Here is a 23,754-nt window from a genome sequence, read left to right as displayed (position 1 = left end):
GAAGATACACCTAAGAAAAAAGAAAACAGCTTAAAGGAAAACAGTTAAAAAATATTTTTTTGAAAAAGGAGGGATAAGGTGCAGTTTGCCATAATATCTTCCACATCACAATGAAGGGTGGTGCTGTTGACAAGACATTTATGAGGAAAGCGCACATATACTTATTGCCAATTTAGGCGCGTCTCTGGCTCTTAAAACTTTTCTATAAAACTATATATATGAATATATTACATAAAAATTTGCTTTCATTAAAGCTTTTTTTTTTTCTTCTTTTTTTTGACAATTTCTTATCAAGTTTCGGCTGATTCCTCAATAATATATGCACACGGCCTCTGTTTTTGTGTGAACTGCAGAACCCATCATTTTTTGATCATGTTCTATTTTCTATTATGAATGGTAAAGCAATTACCATTATAGGAGCACTAATTTATGAATATTGATCTAACTATGAAACTCATGCATATTTTAGATCTTCACCTTGGGCAGTCAACATATTGGAAAATAGGAATAGTCAGAAATGTTTGGTAACGAAATCAAATTTACTTTAATTAATTTTATTTTTTTCTCGACTCAACAATACAATTATTATTTTATTATCTTTTCTTCAAATTATGTCTCATATTTTTTATCTATTATTTAAATTAATTTTTAATTACTAGATTATCTCAACTATTCAACTTTTTTTTCTTAATTCAATAATACAATCATTACTTATTTATCTTCTTCTTTAAATTCTCACACATACTTTTTCTAACCATTTTTAACTTTATATCTTCAAATAAAACTAAATCAAATTTAATTTTATTATCAAACGCTATGTAAATTAATTCTCTTTCTTTTTGAATAAAATGTCCATTATTGCTTTAAGCCAAAGTACCTTTTTTTTTCTCCGTCCCTTTTTCTTGATTTTCTGTGGTGCATCAAACCCTACCATTATTTCCACCAATAAGCGGCTCGGGTTGTTGTCTTCTCTCACTTTTGTATTAAAAACCAATTTCTTTTTTGTTAGCACACAATTGAATATTTTTGGTGCTCTACTATGCTTGATAAACACTGTGTGTGTGTGTGTGTGTGTGTGTGTGTGTGTGTAACGAAGCTTTGGCTTAGTGAGCAATTGAGGGTGGCTGCCACGTGTTGGCCCGCCAACGGCTGCTTTTCGTTAAGTCACTGCAGATGACACATGGCATGAAATTATTCGATTCCGAGTTTATGATGTTTTGGGAAAGCGATGGTTTTGATAGAAGGATGGCGATGTAGGGAAGATGCCCATTGAGAGAGGGAAGAATAGACAAAGAAAAAGGTCCGTATTGCTAATTTTTATAGGCTTATCGAAAATGTAAAGGATCTGTCTACTATAGAGAAATCATCATCCCATAAGTGTGTATATTATATATATATTATCAATATATCATCATATAGATGGAAGGGTTTTGATGGGGGCGATGATGACTTTTTATCAAAAGTAGTATTTGTTCGTATCAGTTTAGGATAATGCTAATAAACTTTTGCTAATTGAGATTGATTAGGTAATGAAATGATGTTAGTTTACATCGGATCAATGACATATGTACAGTCCCTAACTGGAAAATCTTACTTTGATTGATGTAGGTCTTAATCGCACTCCCTGCGAATGCTAAACCAAGTTTACAATGAAACTACGTGATGCTTTTTTTTGGTAGATTAAAATCTCTCCTACCAGCATTATATATAGTATACGAGCAAGGAAAATTTCCTTATCAAAATATGAACTTTTAGGTGCTGCAGATGCATCTAGATTGTGGTGCAACCAAGTCAATATTTGGGGTTGCCTAATTGTTTCAAATAATTAACTTGCCTCAGTTCAATCGTCTCTTAATTGCAAACCAAGTCGACACAACATATAGAAAATAAAGTTGTCGCGTAGTTATTTGTACTTTTTCACTCAATCGGATTTAATGAAAGTAAGATTGTGTTTTGTCTATCCACTGAAAAAATAAAAGTTTTGTCTTACGATTTGTTTGGGAGTAGTGATAGTTGTATAAGTGTTTTTTATTGAATTTTAAGCAGAAGCAGTCATTGGTAAATTATTTCAAAACCGTGATTTAGTTGATTTTAACTGTTGGAAACGTGATCTTTTCTAGTAAGTAAATAGGTGTTTTTAAAAACTATTTTTTCTTATTTTCTATTTCAATCTACAAGTATTAATTTTAATTTCAGTAGTTTCGAATTGTTACTCCTAAACATTTTAATAATTATTATGAAATCATTATTTATTTTTGAGCAATTATATTTCTATTAGCAACAGCATCCAAACCAAGCCTTGATCTTTTCCTTCGCTTTCATTCTGATCTTTTGTATTCAGTCAATCAAAGTAGCCCGGATTGTTATATGCAATACCTGATATGTATAATCATCGCATTTGTGATTTGACTAATCTTCTCTTTTAAAAGAAAAATATAGCTCTAATGCAAACATCGCACAACATTCAGATAACATTAAATAAATAAAATAAAGTAGTAATGAATAGTATACACCGAGTATATTTGTATCTACATCTTTAACATATATATCTATCAGTCTTTATATATAATACTTAAAGCACATCCCAACTCTTCATACTGATATGTATGTACGTACTTATATATATATATATATATATATATATATACATATTATCAGTTTGTTGCAAAAAAAATATTATGGTTTGGCAGGCAAGTGGATCGCTATACACAGATCTTTGTTCTTTTCTTTTCCTTTTACAGAATAAAATGAATAAATATATGTATTATTTTTTCAATCCACCCGGAAAAAAAGAAAAAGAAAAAAAGATATATGTTTAGCAAAAGGGTAATGTGAACACAAAGTAGCATTGTCCCATAGGAGGATGAACGCAAAGTATCCAAACATGGAGCTTCGAGAACTCATCGGTATCCATTAAATTAATGCGGACATATTTATATATACGTTTTAGATTAAGAAATAAACATGCATGTGCCGATGCTCTATACCACCCATTATATGGACATGATCAACATATATTCTTTTGCCAAATTTGTGCGGTTGTGCCACAAAACTAGGATGACCCATAAAAGGAAAATTTGTTATATTTGTATATGTGCTGCCACTCGATGGATCACCCACGACACATTATAAACTCATATATCTATATATATATATACACGTGTAAATATGTATCCATCTGGAAGTAAAATGGAAAGAAAAGAAAAGATCTGCAAAAGAATGATAAAGAATTATGTTGCAGATGGGCTTACGCGTACCACTCACAAGAATCTCCAATCTATGTATGGCATATGCAGTCCTCAGTGTCAATACACGAAAAAAGAGAAAAATTTTACACGTACACACACTCGCAACAAAGAAAGTCTTGTGTGAGACGGTTATATGTAACGGAATTCACGTGGTAAAATCACAAAAAACTTAAAATTTCTATTTTGGTGATATGTATGTATGTTAATTAAAGAATGCAATCTGCTTCAGTTCAGCCACATAATTACTCCGATAAGTATACTACGTATGTGTTTGGGTATATGCATGTGCAAATATTGCAGCAAAATACTCTCAGAAGCATCACAAATACGAATTATTGTCGCACTGTATTTGAAAACAACGGGAATATCGCCAAATAACAATTGTCAATACATACATGATACATATATGTGTGTGTGCATTTATATATATATATAATATATATATATATATATAAAGCACCCAAAAAAATGATTGAAAAACTCTGATGTTTCGTTTTGTTTGGGCTCTGCAGTGCTTTTGTATTAAGAACAAAATGGGATCAGAGGGATGGTGCTAGCAGCTATAGGGTGGGGGCACGCATTGGGAGAGAGAGACAGTAGAGAGGGGGAGGCTGCATGCAGAGAGTAATGCCGAGAGAGAATAGAGATGTAGGAGGAGAAGCAAAGACACTCTGCAACTAAAATTTTGTCACAAGAGGCCAATAATAGTTTTTTTTTCAATTACAATATAGTTTCATGGGTCTATTATAACAAAATAGAAATTTTAATGGTGAATTAAAGTGCATTAACAATTTTATCATGAAAATTGAACCTGTAACATCTTGATTAATAGGCAAAAGCGTGTATCACTACAACACATTCTCTTTTTCGTTATAGCTTATAATTAATAGGGGACCCCCACACTCCAGTCCCCTCACCTCACCCCTCTTTCTTTTTCCTCCTTTTTTTTTAAAAGTAATTATAACCAATTATTCCCGCTCGTCCCCTCTATACTAGCACTTCAATTAGCTTGCCCAGCCAATGGCAGAGACAGCAGTTATTTGAGAAGTACGAACGCGATAAGACTCCATTAATTGAAACCCTATCTCCACACTTTCAAGACATTTTCGCGCCTTCTCGTCACATGCACGCTTCTATATAATAGCCAAGGGCTACAATTTGTGGGTACTGTGCTATTTTCACCCCATGTGTCTCTGCCCACATATATCCTGTAAAACAAAGCTTGAGCGATCATATCTTGGAAAGTATATGTACGTATTTACAATCGACTCGTCTAGATCGTGATAAGACCAATTTATAATCCTAAATAGTCCATGTGAAATTAAGGGCAAAGCATAAGGTGCAATCACATTAAAAGTGGTTGCACCATACATCCGAGAAAACTACTTTAAATTGTAGTACAAGAGCTTAATTTTGACTAAATTATACGTCTTTTGAGTAAGTTATACGTAATTTGAGAAATTGATATACTTAGATTCTTAGTAAATTACTCACATTTGAAGTAAATTATACAAATTTCAAAGAGTCTTAATTTACATTTTTAATAAATTACATGAATTTAAAGGGAATTTTCCTTTAGGGTTGGAAGAGGAAACTTTACTTAAATTTTTAGTATAGAACTTATGTGCACCATACTACCTTTTCTTGTGATTGCACTATAGAATTTTCCAAAATTAAGACTATGTGATGATTAATGTGAGAATCACCTTGTTACACGGAGGAAATTCTATTGTCGCGTGGCTGAACCTTCAGCTGCTCAAGTGCGAAAGCTTGTGCGAAACGTTGATCTTCTTTTGCGTAAATTTTTGCACAAGGAGAACAATTTTTTTTGTAGAGGAGAAATCCTTCTGCACTAAATGATAGAACAATTGTGTGAAAAGTTTTCGCATTTTAATTCAAAAGTTTCGTTTAAAAAAAATCACTATGGTGCTTGTCTAAACAAAACATTATTCTTCTTGTGTGAAAACTTTTCATACAAGAACAATGTTAGTGCATTTTATTTTTCTCACAGGAAGTTTTTAAGTGTTCTTCAAATATGAAAACTTTTCGCACTTTGAATGGTGGCCCCTTTGGTTTCAAAATTTTTTTAAAGTTTATTCCACGTAACTTCACTTATTTTTAATTCAACTGCACAATGATTACTTTTAAAAAATATATATTTAAAAACTCAATTCAATTTTAATATTAAATTCTCTAATTATTCATTACTTTTTTCACAATTCAACATAATCATTACTTTCTCTCAATCATTAATTACTTTTTCACATTTTTTCTCATAATTCAACAACACAATCATTACAAATCAATTAAAACTAAAACTCAACTCTACTTAACTCTAAAACCAAACACCAGACTTTCGTCCCAGGACAGTAGAATTTTGGCGTTACACGGACATTTACTGTCGGTGCCTAACATATGTTCAGGGGATAAGATAGTCCTTGAGTGGTACGGGATGTGGTACCCTCCCCTATACGAATGCTGCTTTTGCAAGGTAGCCAAAGTTTCTGTTTGAGCAGGCTTGCTAGGGTTTCTGTTTTTCTTCACACACACCACCCCCCCCCCCCCCCCCCCCCCCCCCCCCCCCCCCCCCCCCCCCCCCCCCACCCAAGAAAAAAAAAACGTAAAAAACATTGCATATCCGCATAAATGTTAATTCTTCCCCATGACATAAAGCTATATCAGCTTCAATTCGTTAAATTTTCTACTGTTCAACACTTCTCAAAGGCCATTTACCAATACATATATATGTACGCGCGCGCACGCGCACACGCACACGCACACGCACACATATATATATATTATATGTATATAAGTAAAAACGCCGTTTATTTAGGGGAAATAGTGACAAACTCTTATTGGTGCATGAATATTCTCTCTCTCTCTCATAAAAGAGAGAGAACTCCATTTCAAGAAAGATTTGTCCACATTCGTTTGGGTAATGCTGCTGCAAATGGGGAAAAATGAATAATATGCGCTGCATGTGGGGTAGAGATTGAAAATTCTAAACTACATTTTCTTTTTGGTATAAGTATGATACATGCAAGTAATTTATAAAAAAAATTAAACTATTTTATTTATAATTCAAGTAAATTATGTAAAAAGTAAACAAATTATACGAGATATACATGTACTTTCTAATTCAATGTACTATAGATTAACTCGGCAGAGATTAAACTGTTTGCGAATAAAGGCGCCCTCTATAGCAACATTGTTTCGTAAATGCATGCATCATGCTATAAGATTAATATTTCTTCTAAGATTGTTGCGCGTAGAATTAGATGGATAGATAACAAAGGGAATCACATACCGAATTATTGAGATCAGATGTATGTGCATGCATGTGAAAAATAATGTTTTGTTGAAAAATAAAAACACTAATAAAAAAGAATGTGTTTCATTATTGGATGCAGTTTATGCTAATTTCCATTTTAGGCGGTCAATGGAATTGCCTAATATGGAAGGGAATGACAAGAAAGTCGGGACGTATCTCTTTTCCGCACATCTCTAAAACAACCGACAGCTATCAAGAGAGGGTATAGTGCAATAGTGCACTTCTCCCATGATGACCAAAAGATCCTAATTCGATATTTAGTAGGACTACCTGTGCCCTTTTATAGATATTTAGGATTTTTATCTTAATGTATTAAGGATAAAAACCTCCCTTGTAACAAAAAAAAACAACCGACAGCTTATTTTTATCTCTCCTCTCTCTCTCTGTCTTAACTATTGTGTGCCAGCATGGACGATTATTTTTTGAAAAAAAAAAGGAAAACTTTATAATATAATAATTATTTCCTTAAAATATATACATACACATCATTGAGAGGGGAAGGGAAAAAGAAGAGAAAAGAAAAACAAATCCACAAAATCGAATAAGAAACTAACTAATCATAGACGACACCCGCAATTGGCAGTCGATATCTAGAGATTAAAAGGGGCAAAATCAAGGGGGATCTGCAAAAAATGGGGGATGATCAAGTTAATTGCTTAGGGATCAATTAATGCGCGCACACGACCGGTCAATCAAGACTGTGTCAAGTTATATCAGCTTGTTGTCGAAGGAGGTATGAGTGAGTCTGCTTCTGATGGAGCCGAGCCGGCCACGAAGGGATCCTTGATGCAAAGAATCTCCTCAAGGTGGACCTTTTTGGTTGCTGCAGTCGGACTCGAGTTGCCCTTATTGTTGTTATCTTTGTTCGCCATGATAGGCAACTTAGAGGGATTATTAGGAGCTATAGTTTCGGTTTGTGTAAGCTCTTTGGCTCTCTCCATTTGGACTACCCAGTCTGTGCAGCCAAGCACGTAGAGCATGAGCAGGGCACACGAAGCTTGGGCTGCAAGCAACCCTATCCACAGCCCCGCGAACCCCATCTTGGCCACGAACCCTAGGAATATCGCAACCGGCATGCCCACCAGGTAGAATGATCCGAGGTTGATGTGGGCCCCAATGGTGGGCCGGGCACTACCCCTAAGGACCCCGCACCCCGTCGTCTGAGGGCAGTTCCCGAGTTCGCAGAGGCCCACGATTGGGAGGGCCACAGCAGTGAGCTCCAGGATCTCGGCGTCCCTGGTGAAGAGCCTGCCCCACTGGTGCCGCACCAGAGTGGTGAAGGCTGCGGCAGCCAGCCCCAAGGCAGCGGCGCAGAGGAGGGAGACGATCATGGAGATGCGTGCCCCGGCTGGCCGGCCAGCTCCAAGCTCGTTGCCGACACGGGTGGAGACACCGAGACTGAGTGAGGATGGGAAGACGTACACGAGAGACGTTGTCTGGATTAGTACCCCCATCGAGGCGACTGTAGCACGAGGGTTGGCAAGGAGGCCGCACATAATTATCATGAGCTCGTACCACCACCATTCCAGACACACTGACACACAGGTAGGGATGGCGAGGGCGAGGAGGGACGACCAGCCCCGGAGGCAGTCGGAGCTGGGGCTCACCCAGGAGTCCTCATAGACCCTCGAGAAGTAGACAAACCCGAGGAGGAGGAGGAACAGATTGAGGTTGGTCCAGGCCATTGCTAGGCCCACCCCTCCGACGCCCAACTTGAAGTAAACCACGAGGAGGAAGTTCAACGGAACATGGAGGAGAACAGAGATGGCCGAACAATAAGTGAGAGGCAGGGTAATGCTCTGAGTCCTCAAGTAGATCCTTAGAGGGTGGAGAAGGGAGAGGAAGAAGAGGTCCGGGATCGCGAAGAGGATGAAAGTGTGGGCCGTAGACGAGATCTCCTGGTCCTGCCCGCACCACAACAGGAGCTGCTTCATGTTCATCCACATGAACGCGATCGGGAGCGAGGTCGAGAGTAGGAGTAGGACCGTCCTCTGGAGCGTCAGCCCGAGGAGCTTCATCTGCTTGGCGCCATAAGCCTGACCGCAGATGGGCTCCATCCCCATGGCGAGGCCCGAGATGACGGAGTAGCCCGTGATGTTGGCGAACCCGATCGCGAGGGACCCGCCCGCAAGCTCCAGCTCGCCCAGGTAGCCCAGGAACAGCATTGAGATCATCGCCCTCGTGTACAGGAGCAGGCCTGTGATGGTGGTCGGCCCCGAGATCCTCCCTATGGCCTTGATCTCCTTTATAGCCTGGGAGAAAAGAATGGGGACAGAGTTCACTACTCATGCAAAAAAGTAAATGTGGGGATTTGACTTAATATTTATCCATTTATACAGTTTGGGTTTACATACATATGCATATATATGTGTTTACCTCAGAAGGAGTTGGCCATCTGTACAAATCATGTTGGAAAGCCATGGGAAGGTCATCACCATCACGTGGCTTATTGGGGTTCATGTACATGGCCCCCTCAGAGAAGTGAAACGAGGAAGAAGGAGAAGAAGGAGATGGTTTCTTTGGGTTGCACATGGTGGTTGAATGGATTCTTGGTGGCAAATTAATGGATCAATACAGACAGATATATATATATATATATATATTGGTAGATAGATATACAAGTGAGAAATATGTTGTCTAGTGATCGGGCAGTTCAGAGAGAGAGATAGACAGGGGGGGTTTTGGGTGTTTGGGTGTTTGTCTGTGTGTTTGTTGTTCTCAAGGATGTTGGGAATGGGGATGGGTTTTTAAGGAGATAGGAGAGACTGGGGGCATATATATATATATTTATACCTGAGGAGATGGGGGACCCACCCCTTAAATTTTCTTTTTGGGATACATTAAAAAAAAAAAGAAAAAAAAAAGAGAGAGTTGGGACGTGACGCTGGGGAAGAAGGGGTGACCGAAAATCTTTTTTTCTTTCACTTTGGGGTCCCCTTTCCCAAGCTTCTCTTTCATATATACATGCATGCCTGCATATATTGTATATGCACACACAAAATAAACATGTGTATATGTGTATGTATCCACCTCCATATATATGTATTCATCTCCAGTTTTAAATGTTCGAGTATTACCCGGTGCCTTCATCGCCATCACACTTTATGAGATCCCAAGACTAGAATGGCTCGGAAGCCAAGCCCTTATAGTTGAAAGGGTAGATATATATCATTCAGGGTCAACTCTCGAATTCGCTTCGCCGCTCCAGAGGAGTTTCTGCGCATGTCCAAGATAAACGACAAAATCCTACTGAGACTGTGATGATCGTCGCTCTAACAGCATGCAATAATTGATAGTTTTTCGAAATGACGCCTAATCTTATCCTAACAATGGAATGGCAAAGGAGGTGATTGGTGGTGGAAAATATTAATAATTTTCAACCGCCTTAACCGCTTTTAAGGTTAAAATTAAGAACATAGTGGGGAGTGGTCATCGTGGCCTCTTAATGGTTGGGATTACCCACTGGGACAAAAATTTCAAGGACCAAACTTGTCGGATAATCTTTTTAACAATGTGTGCTTCTTTAGGTAAATTTTTTAAAAATATTTAAAATAATAATAATAATATTATTATTATTATAAAAAAGGGAATGTTATCTAACAAAAGGAGGAAGCCAAGTGGAGGGGATCTATTAGCAAAGAAAAGAAAGAAAATTCGACTTGAAATGACAAGGTGGAATATTAATCGGCATATATATTATCTTTTTTTTTGAGAAATTATTGTAAAAATATATTTGGACGGATAATAATAATATCGTTGTGGACTTGGTAGGCAGGGGAAAATGTTGTGAATGTTCTGAGGCACAGCCCATGCAAGACGACATATATGCCTTCATTCTATATGCAGAACCCAATCCCATGTGATAAGATCAACTCAGCACCCCCAAAAAAAAGACTAAAAATATATATTCTCGATACCTCGCGTGACTTCGGAACGGCAAAATAAGTCATGACCCTTCCAGCTTTCATGAACAAGGGTCTTCTGGATCGCCCCGGAGATGACGCATGCCGGAACAGAAGGATGCACATAAGATCCATACTGAATATGCGAAACTCTAGGATGTTCAGATGACGTGGAATGCTAGACAGAATCTTGTAATTTTCCCCCATTTCCCAGCATTTCTTATTGCTGTCTGGAACCCTTCATACACCAAAACATCATCCAAGACTACTTGCCCAATTAGAGTGCTGACAGGCTTTTGTGCAAAATCTGCTCCAGGCCCCATCTGTCTCTCTCTCTCTCTCTATAATGGAAAAGTTTCAAAGTGTGAGATAAAAGGACTGCATATATATTACATGTATTACATATAAAATTTGGAATTATGTGGTGGGAGGTTCACTTACTGACCTCTGAGATAGAGCTCGGTGGAGAGGATATGGGTGAAGATTTGCGATCCATCAAGAGATATGCAGAGATACGACCAAACCTTCTTTCTCTCTCACACCAAATCCGCGACTCCGGCAATGATTCAATAAGGTTTGACGATAAAACGGGTGAAGGGTGAGGCCATTCAGTTAACTCCACTGGCTGTGATTCGATTCTCTCTCGGGCTAGGTCCTAAAAAGATCGTACAAAGACATAGTTAGCACCATTGACAAGGCGTCCCTAGTGTGGGGTGTCATCACTATTCCTCACCATACAAGATGATTTTTGAGATTTTTTGGCATACTGTTTGTGTGGTTGATAGGGATTAAACATAAGTAGGAGTACTAATAATGGTAGGCTTCTATAGAGTGGTCTCAAGTGTCAAAATCCGGTTGGTATCTTGACACCCCTTTCTCTCGAAATCTTTATTTTAATAGGCTTCATCTTATCTTCCCGAATAAGTACATGGGTGCTAGCGATCAGATGTGTTCGACCAAACACGATTATCATGCACTCCGTGCACACCCAGTCGGCATGTAGCTCATTGGACACAAAGGTTTCAACCAGAAGCAACTAACAAATGATATGGATGCTGAGCTAGCATCACTTGAATAAACAGATGCACAGATGACGTGGAATGATTGAAGGGGTCAGATATGATGATATTCCGTGAAATAGGACCACAGAGTTTAAAAAAGAAAGAAAGAAAGGTGTCGATTGGTTACAATAAGAACCGGCATAATGGAGAAAGGGAACACACACTAGAACTAGGCAGAGACAACTACGTGCACAATTTGCCACCATTTGAATATTTCACATTTCTTACCACTGAGTTAAAAAAAAAAAAAAAAGATGTCGATTGGTTACAATAAGTACCGGCGGAATGGAGAAAGGGAACACACACTAGAACTAGGCAGAGACTACTACGTGCACAATTTGCCACCATTTGAATTTTTCACATTTCTTTTTTCTTCTGTATCCCATTTCCCACAACAGGGCCGAGACTTCTTTTTTTTTTTTGGCTCTGTTCCATGCAAAGGAGGAGGAAAAAAAAAAAGAGCAAAGCACACAAATAAAGAGAAGCATGGCATGGAGTATTAACCTCTTTTTGTGTTTTTCCTTTTTTCTTTCTTTTTCTCCCGTCTTGAGCAAGAACCAGTTTCCTCCATTTCCTGGAACAAAAGAATTTCCTGTCCTTTTTTCATTTTTATTTTCGGCTTAATAACTTCTCTGAAATCCACATTCTCCATTGTCAGGGTCCATGTGTCTCCAGCTCACTCAGTTGCTGTACATGAGAGCAATGTGACCTGCAACAAAAAAAAAGGGGGGGGGGGGGGGAGGGGGTGCGGGGGCAAATTGCACCATTGTTTTCATCATCCTCATTCATTCTCATCTCACCCGACCTTTTTAGCTTTAATAATGATTAGTGGAGGACAGTGAGAACATTAATCCTCTCCTCCCCATTTCCATTAAGTTTTCCAAAACAGAGCATAGATATGACATTAATAAGCAAAGCAGTTTGATGAGATAAACACATTATTAATTTCTGAAAGATGGCTTCTCAGTTTCACTATCCCAATGGACGAAAGTGGGGCTGACTATAGGGAGGGGGCCGGTCTCACCAGTCTGTATTGATGGAATTGGACAAGCTCCAGGATCACATGGAGATGCCATTTTCCCACTTTGTATCTGAAAAAGAACAGTAAAAAAATCATAAAATAATATGAAATTAATAACACCGAAGTCGGGTCTCAAACAAAATCTTTCTTCTCTACATAACATAACAGTGACTATATAAATGGGAAAAGGATTTTGCAACAGTGACAGGACCTGCAAGTTTTTGGTCCTAATGAAAAGATTATACCTCTCTCTACAAAGTAGAACATATTCACAGATTCTATCCTCCCCCCACTTTTTTTTTATCCCCCTGAACCTAGCGAAAAAACCAATAAAAGAATGATGCCTGATCTTTGGCCAACTAATCTCTCGGCGAAAAGCACCGGAAAATCTCTATTGCACTAGCATTATTTCCACTCAAGCAGTTAAGTTCACTTCCGATTGGGTTTTGTTCGAGTTAGCGCAAAAGCATTCTTCATCCTCTGTGGTGAAAAATTTTACTGATCAAGTATGATAAGACTCTATCCTCTCATGATTTTTAAAGACATTTCTTAACATTGTTACGAGAAAAATAATGAGTTCTCCCTTATGATATTCGGCGGAAAAGAAAATTTTCTTTTAGAAGCTTTTGGAATGATTCCAAAATTAAATTAGTGGCAGCTGAAAAGACCATTGCTCCCAAAAGGGCAGGTTAAATTAATTGATTTCCTCACCAAATGCATTGAAAGAAAGACAACGTCCTCAACTAGATATCGATAAAGTGCAATTTACCAAGAGAACCAATTCCATTTAGATGCAGAAAGGGAGGAAAGGCGAGAACAACTAAAAAGGGGCCTTCCACCAGAAAAAATTAAATCAAGCTTTTGAAAATTCAGTTCAGGCATCAAAACACACTGTCTCCATCAAGGTCACAAGCACAGCACAATCCATATGCAAGCTGTTAACCACTACGCATAATTCACCATACTTGTGCAACAGATTCGAGATGCGTTTCCAATCTCGTGATTAGACCATCAATGCGTAATCACAGTTACATCAACGCGAACAGAGATATTTTTTCACTAGGAATATATCCCAAACACCAACAACTTATTGGTTGGTGAAGAAATAGCATCAAGAGTTAATTCCCCATCCTATCCCTCCACGATTAGACAAATTTTACAAATTTTCCCAAAAGGGAATATGTTTCCAGTAACTAGGTTCTGCCTTTCTAGATTAAATGCTACCAAGCATATTATGCAATCGTATTCAAGTTTCCATCATGCATATGAATGTAATTGCTTTATACGCTGTTTTTATTCACTAATACTCAATAAGCAAAATGTCTACGGCTCTTCATTGTAGATGTATTTTTAGATATAACATACTTAAGGATGTGGTATTCTTAAAAGTTCAACTATCCCAAGAATGTACATATACCATCTCATCTAAATTTACGTTGTTAGGAAATTTGACTTTTGTCAGAATCGAGGTGTCAATGAAGCAGGAGTGGGGGCTCAGCAAACAGTACATTGAAGATACACGACTTCACTAATAAAGGAACTAGCAATAGTAATAATAGAACTAGCAATAGGTATATTAGTAAAATTCTCTCAACCATGCTTATAGACTTCAGGAGCAGAGTATAGGCACAATATGATACCTCATTTGCAGAGAGGGGCCTGGGCCTTTTGGGACTAGATCAAGTGATGAGATGAGCAGGCTATGCTATTAGTCCACTGGAGAAGGTTGCTATAGGTGTTCCCACAGGAAAAGCTGGCAAGTTTCCACCACCCTATAGCTGTCTTCTGGTCTACTCACCATGAAGACCATGATCTGCGTGCAAACACCACGCACTTAAGCTAAACATAACAGCATAAATCATTTAAGCAGAATTCTTTCACAAGATATTTTCTCTCCCACTGCCTTAAAGAAGCAATTAGCTTGTAATTGACTCGAGAATAGGGGGGGGGGGTTGGAAATTTAGCTTCTCATGCTAAATGCATGATAAGTAGGTCAGGTCTCATGTCTTCATCTCAGCTACCAGACAGAACACGGAAATTATAAATACTGATATGCCCTTGCCTTTACATCTAGAACTCATCCAAATTACGCAAAAATAAAGAGTCAAGATTCCGAATGCATAAACAGGAAATACGCCAATGACAGCACAAATGGGCGATTCCCGTAAATCAAATCATGTACAAGGCCACGTAATGCTTCCTACAGAGCTCACAGGTGATGTGGCTGTACCCAGGAAGAAAACAAATCAATAAGAAATGTTAATAAGGAGATGAGCAGCTTACTGGACAGAGTTGGCCTACAGTGCCAACTAGGGCACTGCTGCATATGATAAAAAAGGACCATCTTCTACCACAGAAGTGGTAACAAGTACATGAGATTCATTTGAAAGCAGCACAGGGACAGACTCCAGCGTTATTGGAAATGTTCCTATTACAAGCAAAATATATAGTATCTGGTCCCCAAAGTTAACCTGCAATTAGGTAACAAAATATATCATATTCACCCAAATACATCATCAGAGAGCTCTTCGTCCTTTAGAGAAGTAGTCTCAATCAATTAAACTACAGTTCTAAAAAACATAGAAATGTGTATTTTTCCAAGCGCTCTGCATTTCATGTCATTTGACAAATTGCTCTATCGAAGACAAACATGACATCTCCTGTCAGTTATGATCATCATATATGAGAAGGGTTCAAACAGAAAATGAACCTACATAGATATGTTTGCTGAGATATTCTGTGAAGTCTTTGAGAAGATGGCTTTTGGTAAGCATCATTCCATATGAAAGTGCTTTCTTGTAAGATCTTTTCCTTCATCTGTGTTATGACTTCAGAGGTGTCAGCTGGGACAACTTCCCATGGTGCCTCATTACATATAAAGCATCAATTACAGCTCGAGAAGGATTTTAAAACCGCAGATGTTCAAAGGAGATATGATATATCTTATTCTCAGTGTCTTAACAGAAAGGTCCCATTGGTTTGAAAAAATGCAAACAGTTGTACACTGCGCTTAACCAATATCATAACACATCATCTATTAACTGGATTTCCAGCTCATAAGCATCAGTACAGCCGCTTATGGCTATAAGGAGAGTGAATAAATTCATTGAAGTGTCATCGACATAGCTCAGAAAATATTTTTGCTGACCAATTTCAGTTTTGCGAGGCAAAATTCTCAGGATAAACTCAATTCCCTATTCTGATTACCCCAATTCAGCAGTTTCCTCAAATGCCAAAAGCGATGCTTTAAATTACCAAACAAAAGAAGCATGCCCATCCACATCGATGTACCAAGAATAGGAGACTGCAGCTAGCACAAAAACTCCAGTGCCCAAATGATCTAAACTTCTCCCATTACGGGAATAGAACCAAACAGCTGCATGTACTTTACAAACAATCAGGGGAAGCTAATCTCCTCCTAACAATCAAGACATTCAACAGTTTAAAGGGACGTGTTACATCCGGCAGCATCTTTGAAGGTAAGAATCGGGTTCCAAAGCCCAGAGGAGGTTTAGGTGAAACAATTGATTCTAAGGAACTATTGCTCACCATAAGAACACTTACGAACCCGAAAACAGTATGGGTTAAAGCAAAAAGGTATTATGACTTATGAGTAAGTAGTAACTCAGTGCACAAAGTGATAGAAAATGAGATTTCAATCTTCAGTAGGGGCCTTTAGTCTTTTGATTGGAGTAGGGGTCGCGAGAGAGCAGAGCGGTAAGCTTCAGAGAATCCATCCATGAACATTCAAACCCCATCCCTTAATGAGTTGGGACATACATGATGATGAGCTTTGGCACTAGTACATCTGAGCAACAAGGAAAACCCTAGTCATAATTCAAATCTCAAGCCACCAGAAGATGTACTTAGGCAATTATTTCACTGCCATCACTGAAAAATCCAAACTTTTCCAATTCAGGTATGAGCAGACAGCAAAATGCAGCCAAACCCTAAGGACGGATGGACAGAGTGGTGCAGCGGGAGGACGAGTTGTTGCATTCAATACGAAAAAGATCACACAGTAAGACCTTGGCTTCTTAAGTTGATTGAGAACCTGGTCACCCGCGGCTCCCGGCCTTTGCCTTTCCTTCCGCCACCGGTTGACCGGAGAACGTGGCGGCCACGGCGGTCAGCGCGGATTCCGGCGGCTGCCCAAACCCGACAGGCCCCCCTCTGAGCCGAGGAGGAAACAGAGGCAGGGGGTCCGGAGACGCCGTTATAACGGAGTGTTCTGACTGAGATACTGGCGGAAGTTCAGTGGCTTAGACGAAATAGGACTAAAGTTTGATTACTTGACTGAAAGCCAATCACCACAATTGCACAATGTACCGGCAAAAGGGGGAGCTTTCATTTCTAGTCCTCACCCGTTCGATTACCGGTTTGGTTCGGATAAATTACGACCGGTGATTCCCGTCGAAAATTCTGTATTGAGCCTACAATTATCGAATATACTGTCTTAATTGTCTTGATCAAATAAATTATGTTATAGGTTTCAACAAAGCAAATTTTTCCCATTCACACGCTCAAATTCCTAAAGCCATAACCGTAAAATCGGAGTTCTCTTATAAATAGCTAGCGTCCTTCATGAATGTTTTTATGGCTCGTCATTTATATATATGACCGGATCGTTCAACCAAGACAGTTCGTTTCTAGATTTAGAGTGAGTGTCACAGGGGACGGAGCTACAAGAGCTCCAAGAAGGGCAATTGCACAGAAGATTTGTAATTTGATTGAAAATGGCGTGCTAAAATTTTACAATGATTGCCTCTTTAAAATTATGATTGCCTCCCCTAAAGTATTTTACTGTTTGACTTTTGCCCCAGAATTTTCTTACTAATCCTAATAAAAACTGAAAAATTTCAATTTGCCTCCTCGGAATATAATTCTTGGCTCCATTCCTTAGAGTGCGTTTGTTTCAACTTAATCAAATAAGTTCTTAAAAGTTAATTGTAATTATAAGAGAAAATGAATATAAGAAAGAAAAAAATATGAGAGATAAAGATCTAAACTACTTAGAGTGTGTTTGTTTTCCCAATAATGTTCAACTCAACTCAACTCAACTCCAATTATCTTCAATTCAACATCACAATTATTACTTTTTTTATTTTTAAATTTTTTTAACCATTCAATTCAATTTTTAATATTAAATTCTCTCAACTATTCATTACTTTTTCATAATTCAACAACACAATCATTACTTAATCATTATTTTCTCTCAATTATTTATTACTTTTACACACTTTTTCTCATAATTCAACAATACAATCATTACAAACTAATTAAAACTAAAACTCAACTCAACTCAACTCTCAATCCAAACACACTCTTAATCATTAAGCAAAAAAATTCCTTCATGAAATAACTAGAAAATTTTGACTTAATGAAATATGTCATTTTTCACTTATTAGTACTCTTTATCTCAAAAGGAGTTTTTCTCATCCTTATTCATTTCTCTTTTCTTCCTGTACGCTTCTTTTCTTAACTAATTAAATCTTTAAGTTTTAAACACTTAATTTATCAAACACTACTGTATAATCGCTGCACCGACCCCTTTCTCATGCTGTAATGTGTCTGAAATTGCCACTGGAAAAATGTGAACTTAAGCATGGGCTAAATGTAGGATCGAGCCCTCAGGCCCAATAAGGGTGGAAGTTCTTTCTAGGCCCATGTGTCCTACTTCACTTATACATCTATGCTTCAAAAGAAAAGTAATTAGCAATACAAATATGAGTTAAGAATTAGTTTGAGCTTTTGATTCAATAAACAATTGGATGCTTACTCGCTACTATCTCTCCGTCGGGATTTTTATGAGTTATGATGTTCGAGATTTCATTATCGAGCTCTCTTTTTGCTTCTAAGTCTAAAAACTTCCGAAGTTTGCACTTAATAAACGGTTGCTTCAAAGGGAAATTTTGCAACAACAATTCATACAAGCACAGCACTAGCTGGAATAATAATGTACATTTCCTCTTAATTTATTATGTAGGAATGGATCTTTTATTCAATAAAATTAGGAATAAAATGAGATTTTAAGAGATTGTTTTCATGGGCTGGTGGCAGTCTGTCGTGTTAGGAGGTTCCTTCTAAGGAATAAGGAGCAGTTGGATCTTACTATTAATTATTAAATATAATTATAATTGTTAATATATAATAGTCAGCAAATTAAGTATAATTTGTCTCCTTTTCCTTCCCTTCTCACGAATCCCTTTATTTATACAATCAAATAATTGGCAGGTCTCATACTTTGGGTCATCTCTTGAACCTTTACACCTCCAAACTTTTGTCATTTCTTGCTCCACTAATTTACTTTCCTTTTCTTTTTCAATTCTTCATGTGCACGTGCAGGGATAGACCAGGGATTTAGATCAAGGAGGCGCAAGATCATTCAAGGTTGAATAGAAACATTTATATGTTTATTTCAAAAAAAAAAGAAGAAGAAAAAACGTAAATTTGTACAAATCAGGAGGATGTACGCAATTGTAAAATTTATCAAAAATTGATATATTAATTTCATTGAAATGTCAAAATTTTAGTGGATGTGACAGCCGACTATCCACACAATCCGTTATCCAGCATTTTACACGCTATTGAGAAATAAAACTATTTTTAACTTAAGTGAAAAAGAAAAAGAAATTAGACTGCTTTGTCATAATTTAATGACCTGAGAGTTCTCACTCTCATGTACCAGTCCCTCTTGGACTGACACCTGAGAGGGGAATGGTGCCGGCGAACGAATTATTAGGTATCATAGTTGGACTTGGCTCTGTGAATATATATATATATATATATACATCCTATATATATATACATGTATATAAAACAAGGTTTATTGGATTTGGATTAATAATTCCACAAGATCAGTCTTTGGAGTGGAGAAAGGCTACTGGTTAATGATTGGCTGGAGAGAGCTTCTAGAACGACAACTGTACCTATACAATAATTACACTCATCAGGGAAAAAAAAACAATATACTAATTACAAACTCATTCAGAATAATCATTAACTTATTTTTCTCCCTAAAGGAACACACGAAAAAAGACGTACATAATATTGAAGACGCTCGTTTGAATTCCGTGGAGAAAATGTTCTATTTTCTTTAATTTATCAGTCATGGTTACACGTACATATATACTAGAGAGATATTATTTCTCCAGGAGATACAATAAAATAAAGGGATAGATACTAACTGTAAATACAACAGATTACATGGATTAAATCTTTTGAAACTTGACTCGATCTTTCTGTTCAAACAGTGGAGAAAAATCCTCAACAAAATTCAAACGAGTGTCTTCAATACTCCCCCACAAACCGGGTGTCGGGATAGACCAGAGATCGAGCTTGCAGCGAAATACCTTGAAGGTGTCTCGAGGCAGAGATTAAGTAAAGATATCAGCCACTTGCAAGGAAGACTGAACATACCGTGTAACAATGTTTCCAAGGGTGATCTTCTCTCGAACAAAGTGGTAGTCAATTTCCACATGCTTTGTTTGAGCGTGAAAAAGGGGTTAGTAGTAAGATGAAGAGCCACGACATTGTCCGAGAATAGTAAAGATGGTCGAGGCTGTGGAATGCCAATATCTCGAAGAACAAAAGAAACCCATGTGTGTGCAGCCGCGGCAAAAGCAAATGCCTGATATTCAGCTTCGGCAGTGGAGCAAGCAAATGTAGGTTGCTTCTTAGCACTCCACGAAACACAGTTAGAGCCTAGGAAAGTGCAGTAACCGGTACTAGAACGCCAGGTAAGTTTGTAACTGGCTCAGTCGGCATCAGCAAAGGCACAGAGATCTAGAGAACTTGAGAATGAATTCGAAGACCATGATCTAAAGTGCCTTTAATATACCGCAAAATGCACTTAACCTGTTGAAAATGGGCAATGGTTGGCGCATGCATATGTTGACAAGCCGAATTAACCGCGAAAGCAAGGTCCGGATGAGTCAAAGTAAGGTACCGTAATGCACCTACCTACCATACTCCTGAATTGAGTAACATCAGGATAAGGCTCAGTACTGTCCTTAGATAATGGTGGCTTAGAGGTGGACGGTGTAGCGATAAGCCGACTATGTTCCATGGATGTGCGAACAAGAAGATTAGATGCATATCTGCGTTGACTGAGATGTAGTCCATGAAAAGAACGTGTGACTTGAATGCCGAGAAAGTATTGAAGGGCTCCAAGGCCCTTCATGAAGAAAACCTTACTGAGATGTTGAATAAGATCATCCAATAAACCCGTCGAGTCACCCCTTAAGACAATATCATCAACATACAAAAGTAAGAGATCGTATGGCCATGTTGACAATAGACAAAAAGAGAAGGGCCAACTGAGCTACACATAAACCCATATGTGAGAAGAAACTCATTGAACTTGTCAAACCAGGCATATGGAGCCTGCTTGAGGCCATAGAGTGCCCTGCGAAATAGACAAACAGAATCGGGTCGAGAGAGATCACAGAAGCCAGGTGGTTGCTTCATATAAATCGAGACATCAAGTGATCCATGGAGAAAGGTGTTCTTGACGTCAAGTTGACGAATAAGCCAATCTCAAATAGTGACCACACTAAGGACAATACAAATAGTGCCTGGCTTGAGAACTGGGCTAAAGGTTTCAAAGAAATCCACCCCTTCTTCTTGGGGAAACCCCTTAGCAACGAGCCTTGCTTTAAGTCGATCAAGACTCCTATCAGCCCGAATTTTGGTCTTAAAGACCCACTTGCAGCTCACAGCATTCATCTAAAGTTGTCATGGAACAAGCTCCCAACTATTGTTGCGTTTGAAAGCATCATATTGAGAATCTATTGGGCTTATATGGAGTCTAATCCATTTCCACTTAAAAGGTCAAGTCGATAAGTGGTGATACCCAAAACTTATATAAACTCGTTGGTTTCTTTTTATATTTTCCATATGGGATTAATAATCTCAAAACTTACCCTTACGTGTAACATGTGGGGTTGTCACGTACCATTAAACATCCGCTCTAAAAAATTAACATCGAACTGGACTCATCTTTCGTGCTCGAGTAAGGGGACTAACACAAGACACTCTTTTGGCTGCTTTTGAATATACTAGGCTTTGGACGGTATTGGTGCGCATATACGCGTGGACGCGCATATATGAAACCTGGGCTCTGATACTAAAAGGAAGTAAAGAAACAGAGACGCTAGAAGTTGTGAGAAAGGTTCTATTTTCCTTAATTCATCGGTCATAGTTACACGTTCATATATACTGGAGAGATTATTTCTCCAAGAGATGCAATAGAATAAAGAGGAACAATCTAACTGTAAATACAACATATTATATGAACTAAATCTCCTGAAACTTGACTCGATCTTTCTATTCAAACGGTGGAGAAAAATCCTCCACAGAGTTCAAATGAATGTCTTCAATACATAAGATACTTTACATATTTTCTAGGTTATTTATCTTTTGTTATTCTAAGAGGAAAGGATTCATACGTTTATTTATTGGTAGGGTCCCCCTAAAGTACACATAATTCAATCAATAAAAGCTCAATCTTATGAAAAAGATCGCTTTTAATTTTTAACCTTTAATATTATTGTCATTTTCGTTTTAAACATTTTCTTAGGTTATATCTCGTCCTCGACTTTCTCGCATATGGTGTTATTTTAGTTTTTTTTTTTGGTAATTTCCAGCCAAAACTGTTACATTTCCTGTCTGAATTTTTTAAAAAAATTATTTTCAAAATTTTTAAAATTAATTTGAAAAGAAAAATGAAATGATAGTCACCTTAAAACAAACGGGATTGGGTCAGTGGCGGCCTCGCCAGCCGCCACCACCACGATCCCTCCAGTCTCCTTTTGCTTCCCCCACAGACCCCTTTACTTATTCAATCAAATCATCAGCATGTCTTATACTTTTGTATCATCTCTTGGACCTTTACAACTATAAACTTTGTCGTCATTTCTTGCTCCATTAGCTAATTTCGTTTCGTTTCCTTTCCTTTCCTTTCATTTCGTTTTCCTTAATCTTCCCGTGAACATGCAGGGATAGATCAGTGTTTTAGATCGAGGGGGGCAGAATCCCTTAGGATTGAATTGAAATGCCAATTGTATCTAAATCAGGATGAGGAAAATAATTATTATTTTAACAAAAACAAACCTTTTATGCCAATGGAAATTAAATTAGTTTTACTTGTGAAAGAAAAAGGGAATTCAACTGCTTTGTCATCATAATTTAATTACAAGTGTGTCGTGTTACTCTTTGTTCTAGCTATTCATGTCCCTTTTATACTAACTCCAAGGGGTTTGATTTAATAGTTAAGGAGAAACTCCAGTATCCACTTGATCCCAAGTTCGAAATTTCCTAGAGCCATCGGTCGCCGGGGGTTCACGGAGCCCCGAAGATTAGTCCGACAAAGCCTGAATACCCCGCTTTAGGGAAAAAAAAAAAAAAGAGTCCCTTTTGTACTAATGCCAAAGAGGAGAATGGAACTGGCCAACGAATCATGAAGTATTATAGTTGAACTTGGACTTGTCTTTGTGAATTGACTGTTTCTTCGGTGCGAATTTTTAAATCTTTCATGCTATACAAAATCAATATGAACCCTTACATTTCCCTTTATTTAATATGGACCGTCCATTATATATATATATATATATATATATTAAGTGTTCTCATTATTTACTTTCATATTTTTCTCTCACAAACCTTCAACAATGTTATAAGTTTCTAGTGGCTTTTCCCAACTTAGCTGCCTCGAACTTGCAATCCAAAGAAAGTGCCAAGCCTTGTTGATGTTAATTGATTTTTTTATTCTCAGGAGAGGACAACTTTCTTATGTCATCCTTTCCCACCGAAGAAGAACTGGAAACTCGTTTGAGGCTAAGGGAGATGAGGTCCGATTCTTCAAGTTCTTGATGATCATTGGCATGGGGATAAACCGCGGTTGTTGCTTCCGATTGTCTTGCTTAACGATGTCGAAGAACTGCATCTGCAGTGCCTTGTAGTCTCTCATTATGCGCTCCAAGTGCATCTTCAGCCTCTCATTCTCCTCCCTCACCTTACCCATCTCTGCTTGGGTTGATTCGAGCTGGTCATCCTATACATTTTTACCCAATATTAGCAGCAAAATAACAAAGATCCGAGGTTGTTAGAGAGGTTAAGGTATTATTTATCACATCAAGTGTTTATATTTCCCATGCTAATTATCGTATAGTTACCTGCTCCGATCCTCTTG

The 23,754-nt window shown here is 37.9% G+C and overlaps 1 protein-coding gene and 1 long non-coding RNA gene across 5 annotated transcripts; both read right to left on the bottom strand.

Moving 5' to 3' along the window:
• Nucleotides 1–7,016: 7,016 nt before the first annotated feature.
• On the bottom strand, nt 7,017–16,872 carry LOC116215686 (protein DETOXIFICATION 48). Of its 4 annotated transcripts, none has more exons than XR_004158541.1 (9): nt 16,592–16,872; nt 15,278–15,380; nt 14,847–15,034; nt 14,204–14,376; nt 12,047–12,633; nt 10,923–11,136; nt 10,497–10,822; nt 9,657–9,795; nt 8,442–8,831 (listed from the first exon to the last, which is right to left on the bottom strand). XR_004158541.1 is itself a non-coding variant. In XM_031551503.1 (2 exons), the coding sequence occupies exons 1-2, from the start codon at nt 9,109–9,111 to the stop codon at nt 7,293–7,295; spliced, it is 1,695 nt and encodes a 564-aa protein (XP_031407363.1). In that variant the 5' UTR covers nt 9,112–9,650; the 3' UTR covers nt 7,017–7,292. The 4 variants fall into 4 exon arrangements, 1 of the variants encoding a protein (XP_031407363.1); XR_004158539.1 differs by having other exon boundaries at nt 10,927–11,136; nt 16,592–16,867; XR_004158540.1 differs by having other exon boundaries at nt 10,927–11,136; nt 16,618–16,867.
• Nucleotides 16,873–19,048: 2,176 nt separating this feature from the next.
• LOC116192509 lies at nt 19,049–21,214 on the bottom strand. Its single transcript, XR_004154101.1, has 2 exons — nt 19,983–21,214; nt 19,049–19,492 (listed from the first exon to the last, which is right to left on the bottom strand). It is a non-coding gene; the product is annotated as an uncharacterized LOC116192509 (long non-coding RNA).
• Nucleotides 21,215–23,754: the final 2,540 nt, after the last annotated feature.

The sequence above is a fragment of the Punica granatum genome, chromosome 1 (genome assembly GCF_007655135.1).
Source record: "Punica granatum isolate Tunisia-2019 chromosome 1, ASM765513v2, whole genome shotgun sequence".
Lineage (NCBI taxonomy): Eukaryota > Viridiplantae > Streptophyta > Magnoliopsida > Myrtales > Lythraceae > Punica > Punica granatum.
This window is presented reverse-complemented; position numbering and strand designations above follow the sequence as displayed.

What these genes read in the sequence shown, in the direction of transcription:
- LOC116215686 (XM_031551503.1), bottom strand. Translation starts at nt 9,111, where the DNA reads ATGTGCAACCCAAAGAAACCATCTCCTTCTTCTCCTTCTTCCTCGTTT. An exon ending in GATGGCCAACTCCTTCTGAG is followed by an intron (nt 8,832 to 8,955) that starts GTAAACACATAT and finishes CTTTTCTCCCAG; the next exon opens with GCTATAAAGGAGATCAAGGC.